The following is a 10,405-nucleotide window of genomic DNA, read 5'->3' on the forward strand; positions in this document are numbered from 1 at the left end:
ACAAAACTTGGTTTTAGTATATCAGTCTTTTATTTATAAAGTAAAGCCAGTGTCCTTCAAAAGTATCTCTTGGGTTTTTTGTTGATCTTTGAAAAACAAACTTAATGCTAAAGAAACATAACTTGAGATCTTTAAAAGGTGAAGCTATAAAACTAAATTTAAGTGCTAGACTAGTTGTCAGGAAATGTGATTTCTAATACCTATCATTATTAACTAGCTAGGATACATTAGGCCGGAAGAAGTGCCTTTATGTGTTCATCCACCCAACAGTGATTATATACTGTGCTAAAGACAGTGAGATCAAAGATGGATATGCCTTTGCCCTCAAGGAACCTTCTACCGGAAAAGACATATATATGTATAAATAAGGACAGGGCAGACTGCAATAAAAATATGGAAGTATAATGTTCTACTGGGATACAGAGGGGAAGAATTTATTATGACTTGGAGGCTTTAAGATTTGAAGGTAGTATTTGAGTAAGCTCTTTATTGGGTACTTTTTTACATTCCTGGCATTGTTCTAAGTCTTTCACTTTTATTATCTCACTTAATCCTTACAAAAACCTATTAAGTCATACTATTTATTATAATCTCTACTTATATATGAGGAAATTGAGACACATAGAGGTTTAGCTAGAAATTGATAGAAGATTCAAACGTTTGATTTCAAAGGTTGTGTTCTTAAACACAATGCAGTGGTAACTCACCAGCCTGAGCAAAGGGGTGTTAGGTATGAAAGTTCCACCTAAGTATTTATGACAGTCAGTCACCTCTTACAAGCTTAAGCTTATTTCAAAGCTGTGATAAAATTTTTTCTAAAAAAGCACATCCCTGTATTAAGGAACCATCCAAATATATGAAACAAATTTGTTTGTTGTCGACTTAGGATTTTCATTAAGAGCCTTATTGTCCCATGCTATAATAGTTATGTTCTCAGGGAGTTAAGGGATATAGCATTATTATTCTAAATGCCATGAGATAACTGTCAGTACAGCGTCCAACTCTTAATCTTGGGGTTGTGAGTTCAAACCCCATGTTGGGCAAAGAACTTAATTACTTAATAAGTAAATAACATCAGATAAATACTTTACGGTTCTTTTATCTTCTTGCCACTGTCTGTACAACTGAAATTGTTAAGTACCTGCTTATACTCTCCAATTTTAATGACTACTTCACTCAAGTGGTCAAACTTGTTAATTAGCACTTTACTTAATCTAAGGACCAAAGGTGGTAAGAATAAAAGTTTATGGACTTTGTTTTTTTATGAAGATCTTTTTAATTTGCAATTCAGATTGCTGAAAATGTGTGCTATAAATGATTACATGAATGTAATCAGATCCAACTTTTAATAATACATTTTTATTTAATGTCATTTTCCCACAGGGTATGGACAGTGGTTTTGCAGGTGGAGAAGATGAAATTTACAACGTTTATGATCAAGCCTGGAGAGGTGGTAAAGATATGGCCCAGAATATTTACAGGCCCAGTAAAAATCTGGACAAGGACATGTATGGTGATGACCTAGAAGCCAGAATAAAGACCAACAGGTACCAAGGCAGACAGCTCAGTTTCATTGTTTGCACCAGTGAAAACAAAGTAGTTCATAGTCCTTTCTCTTTTTCCCTAGATTTGTTCCCGATAAGGAGTTTTCTGGTTCAGACCGTAGGCAAAGAGGCCGAGAAGGACCAGTTCAGTTTGAGGAAGATCCTTTTGGTTTGGACAAGTTTTTGGAAGAAGCCAAACAGCACGGTGGCTCTAAAAGACCCTCAGATAGCAGCCGCCCCAAGGAACATGAGCATGAAGGCAAGAAGAGGAGGAAGGAGTAGATACACCTCTCTTCAAAGTGAATGAACTTTTATCCATAACCCTAATGATGCAAGTCAGATGGGCAAACACTTTGTAAATGGCCAGGATAAAAACCAAATCTGGGTGTCAGACCCCAGCACTACTTTTTATTACGGGAGTAAGGGGTGGGAGGGGATGGAAAATTCTTTCAACTATTTAGTTTTTTTTAAAGAGTGGGTTGTGTTTGTGCTTCTCCTACCTTTTGGCATTTATAGAACATACTGCCCCACACATGAAATTAAGACCACTTCCTTTCATGTGACATTAGTACTTTGGGGTTAATATTTTGTGTAAGAATGACTGCTGATGAATAAAGTTGCCCCAACCACAAGGAAAAGAAGGATGTTCACATACTGGAACTGTCCTGCCAAATGACGTTTGCCCCTATTACGCTCTGTTTTAATTTGGAGTGGGGAAAGTAAGCTCTTGCTTGGTGCAACTATTTGTTTCAAATAAAAACATTTAGACAAAATTTTTAATTTTGTTTACTTTAATAGGTAGTAATAGTCTCAAAAATCTTTCTCTTCATCAGATGTTTGATCCCCTTGCAAAACTTTTGGTCTTTGAGCTTGAACATGGAGCTAAAAAAAAATCAAATAAGCATTGTAAGGAAAGACAGTATCTGCAAAAACTTACAACTGAAAACTGCCACTTTAAGACTGCCTATTTATGAGGGAGTCAGCACCAGTAAGTCAAGAGGGTGTTATTTGTTCCCTGGTCTTAAGACTAAGTCAGTTTAACCCAAGGTTGCATAGTAAGTGGCAAAGCCAGGATTTCAACCCCAGTCTCCCTACTTTGTAAGTAGACTGCTGTTCTGTGTTAGAATATACCTTGCTAACTATTAAAGGGTCTTCCTAAACTACCCTCTCCAGACATTTTATAATGGGCACTCTACCCACCACCATTCTTTAACCAATATTAAGGGAACTTAAGTTACAAATCTCCCAAAGTCCTTGTCATTCCATACTTCTGACCTACTAAACTGATACACAGAAAGCTCATGATGTTATACAGAAAAATATTTACCTTTACTCCATCAAGAATATGATTTTCTTGTTGTAGTGCGTTCTGAAGTTCTTCTTCTGAAGAAAACTGAATCCAACCCATACCTCTGTGAAATCCAGTCTCTTTGTCCTAAAAATTCAAAATTTAAAAAAGATTAATCATGAACTGCAGAAAGTTTCCATAAGCTCCAAATCACCAACTTTTTCATCTGCCAAAATGGGATAACTGACATTTTAATAAATGTCAAAAACCTTGTTTTAATACATACTTACCCTCCTAGTTACCAAAGGTTAACCCTTGAGTTAATCTTAACATTTTGCTTTTCTGCTGCCATTGGAGGAAGTAAAATACGGGTAGTGAGGTTTCTGTCATTCGAGATACAAACTACACTAACAATAATAAAGGGACTTTTTTTATTTTATTTTTATTTCATTTATTTGACAGAGAGAGAGACAGCGAGAGAGGGAACACAAGCAGGGGGAGTGGGAGAGGGAGAAGCAGACTTCCCGCGGGGCAGAGAGCCCAATGTGGGACTCGATCCCAGGACCCTGGGATCATGACCTGAGCCGAAGGTAGACTCTTAACGACTAAGCCACCCAGGTGCCCCAATAAAGGGACACTTTGATCACATAAAGAAACTCTGTTTCTAACTTCCTCACTTTTAGAAACTAAAAAATTAAGCCTCGAAACCTAGTTCATTTCTGTTAATTTTGGAGACCAATTACTCTCATCACCACCACTACCATTATAATTATATAGTCCTAATGAAAAATAGAAAAAAAAATATACATTACCCTTATTTACCTAGCTCCAGACTTACAGTAACGCTACTTCCCCTTGTGCAAAAGGCAGAGTGCTTATCATCCAACCTATACACAGCACAAGTGGAAAAGATTCTAGTGTGTTTGGATGCACCCTGCCCCCACCTGACCAGTCCTACTATTTAAGAACAGATATAAAGATGTCTATTTACTCAGTGTACCTCATCAATCTTGTGACAAAGTTATGTTGTGCTCTGCACCAGCCCCCAAACCAAATTTTTAGAAATTGCCCCCATATTTAAAAGGTGACTTTTTAAGTCTTAACCTAGACTGCAGGAAAAGTTTCTGGTAATATCCCAGTGATTCACTCCTTACCTCAGCTACAATTTCTCCTCTACTTCCATATGGCCATTTCTTTAAGTAAAAGCCTTAAAAAATTTGTGTTTATGCAAAACTTAGGTACTATATATCTAAGTTACAGGAACCTGGATTTCTGGGCGCTTGGGTGGCTCAGTCAGTTAAGCATCTGCTTTTGGCTGGGATCAAGTCCCACATTGGGCTCCCTGCTCAGTAGGAGCCTGTTTGTCCCTCCTCCTCTGCCTGCTGTTCTCTCTGCTTGTGCACTCTCTCTGACAAATAAATAAATAAAATCTTAAAAAAAAAAAAACTTTTCTCCTGTTACATTTTACTTAGTTTTAGCAAGAATCAAAGTTTTCTTTTGTTTAAATCTAAGACGTTAACTCTAGGTCCTAAATAATCTTGCTTATACTTTTAAGAACGAAATGGCAACCAAGAAAAATGTGTTACTATTTTTGGAGATATTTTTAAGTAGGTTCCACGCCTATGTAGCGTGGAGCCCAAAGCAGGGCTTGAATTCACAACCCCTGAGACTGAAACCTGAACTGAGATCAAGAGTCAGACACTTAATGGATTTAGCCACTCAGGTGCCCCAGGAAAAATTTTTTTTAATGCTCATCAAAAAAAGAGAAATTTCATCCTCTTTGTAAAATTGTAGTTTTTAAACTCATAAACATTTTTGTGTAATACTTGTGCCTCGTTCTTTTAATCAACTGTATTAAAACTCCATTGTATCAATGAATTAATACCTATTTAATCCCATTAATGAACATTTAGGTTCTTTCCAGTTATATTATTAAACAATGCTGCTTTGAACATTCTTGACCATACCATTTCTGTAGAATTCCTAAAAATGGAATTGCTACATCAAAGCAAATGCAAATTCTTAGTTTTGATTTTGCCAAACTACCCTTCAGAAATGAAGTAAACTTCTGAACAATTTCAGTGCCAGCTTCCCTATACCCTCACTAGCACCAGAGATGAGTAATCTATTAGATCCTTGGAATGCAACTAACATGAAATCAAGAGTTAAGAATTTTAATTACTTTAGGTTAATATTTTGCCGTAGCCTTTTCAGTGCCATGAGGAAAAAAGGGGCAGTTTTAGTGAAGCAGTTGAGGTGAACTATAGTGTACTCCCAACCCACCCCCAAAAATGCAGTAATTCTAGAAAGCCCCCAGACAAATACAGCCCAGGATAAAGTAGAACAAATTTATAAACTGATTTCTAAATCTTCCTTAGAAAGCAAAGAAAATGTAACAAATATAAAAACACTAAAAGAAAAAAACATTTAATAAGGATGAAGTTTAAAATAGATATTCTCTGCCAATTAGTTTGATGATAAAATCATCCTCTAGTATCAAGTCCTTATTGTAATACTGGAGTAGGCAGAATTCTAAGATAGTTCCATGATCTCCGTATGTCCCACTATGTTAACGCTCTGAATAATCCCCTCCTCTTGGGTGTGTGAGGGACCTGTGACATGCTTCTAAGCAAAAGAATGTGGCAAAAATGATGGGATGCTGCTCCCCTGATCAGGTTATATAGCAAAGGTGATGCGATGTCACTCCCATGACTATGTTACAAGGCAGTCTTAACAGAATGGAGAAACTCCCCTGCTGACTGAAGAAGTAAGCTGCCATGCTGGGAGAGAGCCCACACACCTGCCAGGTAACAAGGAACTGCAGGTCCCTACAAGCTGAAAGCCAGCAAAAAAGTAGGTATTTCAGTCGTACAGTTCAAAGATGACTTCTGCCAACAACCTGAGAGAACTTGAAAATCAGTCTTTCCCAACTGAGCCTTTGAGCCTCTGATGAGACCAAAGTCCCAGCTCATGCCTGACTGTAGCTATGTGAGACCCCAAGCAGAAGACTCAGCAAGGCTGTGCCCAGACTTCTGATCTGCAGAAACTGTGAGTTAATATATATGTGTGTTGTTTTGAGTCCCTAAGTGTGTGGTAATTTGGGGCACCTGGGTAGCTCAGTTGGTTAAGCGTCTGCCTACAGCTCTGGTCATGATCTCAGGGTCCTGTGATCGAGCCCCACATCAGGCTCTCTGCTCAGCTGGGAGTCTGCTTCTCCCTCTCATTCTCCCTCTGTGCTTTCCCTCTCTCTCTCTCTCTCAAATAAATCTTTAGAAAAAAAAATGTGTGCTAATTTGTTATACAAGATAAGGTTTTTTTTACTTTTTAATCACTATCACCCACAATTTTATCAATAAACACTATGAATAGCTTCACTCCATTAAAAGTTATATAAGCTGATATGCTTTAACAAACAGTCAAGAGTTCAAGGATAAAATCAGAAGATCAATAATTAAAGGATAACATTTTTTTTAAAGATAATACTCACAAAGGGTACAGTGCACTTTCGTACATGGCCAAACTGTGCAAAGTGTTCTCTCAGCTCACCTGTATAGGAGGAGAAAACATGTTAAAAGTAGTTAATTTATTAGTTAATATATTTGGGGCACCTGGTTGGCTCAGATGGTAGAGCATGTGACTCTTGATCTCAGGGTTGAGTTCAAGCCCCACGTTGGGCATAGAGATTACTTAAAAAAAAAAAAAGTAGTTAATGTATTTTGTATCCTCCATCCTAGACTGGGGACCTAGAGTCCCCAAACTTCTTGTGAACAGGAACTACCATTTGCATTTCCTTGAAGCCTTAAGATTAAGAAGTAGCTATGGTATTGACTACAGATCGTCCTCAAGTTATGATGGGGCTACATTGATAAAACTATCATAAATTGAAAATGCATTTAATACACCTAACCTACTGAACATCATAGCTTAGCCTAGCCTACCTTAAACATGCTCAGAACACTTACATTCACCTACAATTGGGCAAAACCATCCAACACATAGCCTATTTTATAATAAAGTTTTGAATTTCTCATGTAATTTATTGACTACTGAAAATGAAAACCAGAATGGTTATATGGGGACAAAATGGCTGTAAGTCTATCAGTTGTTTATCCTCGTGATCACATGGCTGACTGGGAGCTGCACCTTGCTGATGCTGCTGCCTCATATCACAAGAGAGTATCATACTGCCTATCACTAGCATGGGAAAAAAATCAAAATTGAAAAATTTGAAGTATAGTTTCTTTAGAATGCCTATCACTTTCACACCACTGTAAAGTCAAAAAACTGTAAACCAAACCATTGTAAGTCAGGAACCATCTGTATAAAGCTGCAATGCGCCAGAGATTTGGGGAGATGATGGGGTGGGGGCATACACAAATAAATTGCTGAGCTGACTATACTCATCACTCCCAGCAGATAATGAATGTCTTCATCAGTTACTGTACTAGGTGCATGGATAATAATCCCTGTGAGAAACTCACACAGAAAACAGATCATTAAAATACAGTAAGTATGTTGCTAGTCATGTTAGAAATTTTCAAATAAAAGCTCAATTTACTTGCCTTTCATAAAGTTTACACTTGGTTAAATAGGTGACACTCTAAAATTTGTTGAGATGACCCTACTTACCCTTCCTGCCTTATTACCCATTGCTGGCCCATAGTTACTCTCTAGTATGGCAATTGAAATTCTATTTATCTGTCCTATGGATTCCCATCTTTGCCTGTCATTCTTTCCCCTTGCTATGTCAGTAATCCTATTTCTCGCTGCTTAATTATAACTATCCTTCAGGACCCTGGCCAAATATATCCACTGAATATTATTTTATTGGGCTTCTACTGCAATACAAGGCAATGTACTATCCCCGTAAGGCCTCAAAGATGCATAGTAGATAATCTTAAAAAACTACCTGATCTCTTCTGAACTGCAGTGCTTATACTTTCGCTGATCTATATTTCATATTACTGGGTTATTTTCCCCTAGTTCATCTAAACCTCACTGGTTCAACAACTGCCTGTATCTGTTTTAAGTCTCCTCACCCTCACCACTACACCATAAACTCCCTGAGTGTTGAGTCCCCTATGTCAACAGTAATTGAACACAGTAGGGCAATATTTGCTGAATGAATAAATGCCTAGTAATCCTTCAACAACCCACAGGGACTAAATTTCTGAAGAGCTCTAACAGTTGGTCAAACATTCGGCAAATTCAGGACCTCATGGATCAGCATCAGAACATCCTCACACAGCGAGTTGGTGGGACCCCACCCAGAGCCCCAGGACCCTGGCAGGTGAGGGGAGTGGAATAGGGACGGTGGCCTGCCGGAAAGCTCAGGGCCTGGCCAGAGAGCGTGGTCACTGTGAGGTCCCTGGACTGTACCCGTGTGGGGGACACGGACCCTGTGTGACCAGGTCAGCTGAGTCTTCAAGAGAAACTAAAATCCACATTTGTAAGGAATACCATATAAGCCTTCAATCTTGCCAGTTTGAATCCACCCTTCACACCACTGTCAAAATAATCCCTTCTAAATTGTAAATCTTTGTTACGTAAGTTGTAAAAGTTTCCAAGGAACGAACGTTCCACCGAATCACTCTGGAAAGGCAGGAGACCCTGAATACGTGCCGCAAAAGCTCAAGGGGCATCCCTGAACGATTCACTGAAAAAAACTTTTTATTTCTGCTCACTGGCTTGCTCGAGAACACAAAATAGTGTTAAATATGCATATTTTAAACCAGGTATTAAAAAGTTCTGGAAAACATTCACTTCCAAAACAAACAAGCTCTGGAAGGTAACCCTCTTCCCAATTACCTATAACTGCTACGGGAAAACTGCTGCAAGCACCAAGAACACCAACCACAGATACTCCTGAAATATTTGCTGAATGTATCAATGAACTGAGACTGCTTCTAAGTTATATGTTACACAGACTCTTTTTTTTAAAAAGATTTTATTTATTTATTTGAGACAGAATGAGAGAGAGCACATGAGAGGGGGGAGGGTCAGAGGGAGAAGCAGACTCCCTGCCGAGCAGGGAGCCCGGATGCGGGACTCAATCCAGAGACTCCAGGATCATGACCTGAGCCAAAGACAGTTGCCCAACCAACTGAGCCACCCAGGCACCCTACACAGACTCTTTTTATGAGTTTTAAACCAACCCATTATGGTCTGGAAACTTGCAACTGCAAGATGACGCCCTGTGCCTTTACAGTTTCACAGGGCCTAAGCAAGACATTGTACTGCCTAGATATTCATCTGCTACATATTAAGAAGGTGGGACCCAAACCAATCTATTTCCCATTCTACTACTCACACCTGGGCCACAAAAGCTAAGAGGAAAGTAATTCCCAGTTCCATTCTTTTGTTTAAGGGAGATGACCTGATACATGAATACCTACAAAAGTGACTGGATTTTTAATTTTTGGTAAGCAAATGTAAAAACCTTTTTTCAAAACTGCAACTGACAAAAATCAATGTTGGTGAGAGATTTCAATACTGATTACTCCCAACCTCTATCTCCAGCCTAGGCCTCTCCCATGAGCTTCAGTTATAGTAATCACAAAAACGACTATCATTTATTGAGTACATAGTCTGTATCTAGCACAAGGCTAAGTGGTTTACATATAAACTCATTTAATCCAATCAAAATTCCTATTGAGAAGGTATTACTGACTCCATTTCATAGATGAAACTGAGGTACAGCGGTGAGCCCTCTTCCCAAATTACCTCCCGTTAGGCTACACAAGTACTAAATGGCCAAGGCGGAATTCTAACCTAGGCAGCAGGGCTTCAAAGTGCACTTCTCAATCAATGATACACAATCTCCTCTGTTCACCGGCCTGACGGAGACCTCACAGGTTTTTCTCAAACTCAACACATTTAAACTTTACTCCTCATCTTCTTTCAACCTGCTTCCCCTACATTCTAACCACGATATTCACCAACGCTAAAAACCTCGAAGTCCTTCCCTTTCCCTCCTTCCGTACTCTGACCCCATTCAAGCCATCGCGAAAAACCGTTGATTCTGTTTTGTTAACATAAGTGAATCTGACCCCCTTTTTACCACTACCCTATTTCAGGTCCTCGTCTTTGGACTAAATTGTTGAAATTGCCTTTTAGTGCGTCTCCTTGCCTTCAATCTTGCCAGTTTGAATCCACCCTTCACACCACTGTCAAAATAATCCCTTCTAAATCGTAAATCTTAAGTTTTCAAGGAACGAACATTCCACCGAATCACTCTGGAAAGGCAGGAGACCCTGAATACGTGCCGCAAAAGCTCAAGGGGCATCCCTGAACGATTCATTGAAAAAATTTTTTTATTTCTGCTCACTGGCTTGCTCAGGAACCACAGCTCTTAATACAGCCACCACGCTGACTTAAGTATTCCGCCGAAAGCAGTGCTTTTGAGGATCGCTTGTACCTAAAACTTCCGCCCCAAACACGTCTCCATCACTCACTCGAAGCCGCGGTCCAGGGAATTTTTCTGACAAAAGCCACGGGCCGGCTAACACTCGTACGCAGCGCCACAGCCCCCCTCACTGCTGAAGCCGCCATCTTTAGATCGAGGGCCTCTGTG

The 10,405-nt window shown here is 39.2% G+C and overlaps 2 protein-coding genes across 3 annotated transcripts in view; one reads left to right on the forward strand and one right to left on the reverse strand.

The window, feature by feature from the left end:
* SNW1 (SNW domain containing 1) overlaps nucleotides 1-2,317 on the forward strand; it is a 32,845-nt gene extending 30,528 nt beyond the window's left edge. Inside the window, exons 13-14 of one of the 2 annotated variants that reach the window (XM_028097864.2) lie at nucleotides 1,384-1,547; nucleotides 1,628-2,317. In XM_028097864.2, coding sequence (XP_027953665.1) covers nucleotides 1,384-1,547; nucleotides 1,628-1,826 — 363 coding nt within the window. In that variant the 3' untranslated portion in view covers nucleotides 1,827-2,317. Of the gene's footprint in view, nucleotides 1-1,383 lie in introns of both variants that reach the window. The other variant, XM_028097854.2, reaches the window with a different exon arrangement.
* On the reverse strand, nucleotides 2,318-10,398 carry SLIRP (SRA stem-loop interacting RNA binding protein). The gene is made up of 4 exons (XM_028097878.2): nucleotides 10,287-10,398; nucleotides 6,320-6,378; nucleotides 2,872-2,979; nucleotides 2,318-2,426 (listed from the first exon to the last, which is right to left on the reverse strand). The coding sequence occupies exons 1-4, from the start codon at nucleotides 10,381-10,383 to the stop codon at nucleotides 2,355-2,357; spliced, it is 336 nt and encodes a 111-aa protein (XP_027953679.1). The 5' UTR covers nucleotides 10,384-10,398; the 3' UTR covers nucleotides 2,318-2,354.
* Between the last annotated feature and the right edge of the window lie 7 nt (nucleotides 10,399-10,405).

This window comes from Eumetopias jubatus, unplaced genomic scaffold, assembly GCF_037043125.1.
Source record: "Eumetopias jubatus isolate StellerSeaLion01/CBP00866 unplaced genomic scaffold, mEumJub1_p1.0 scaffold_7, whole genome shotgun sequence".
NCBI classification, from domain to species: Eukaryota; Metazoa; Chordata; class Mammalia; order Carnivora; family Otariidae; genus Eumetopias; species Eumetopias jubatus.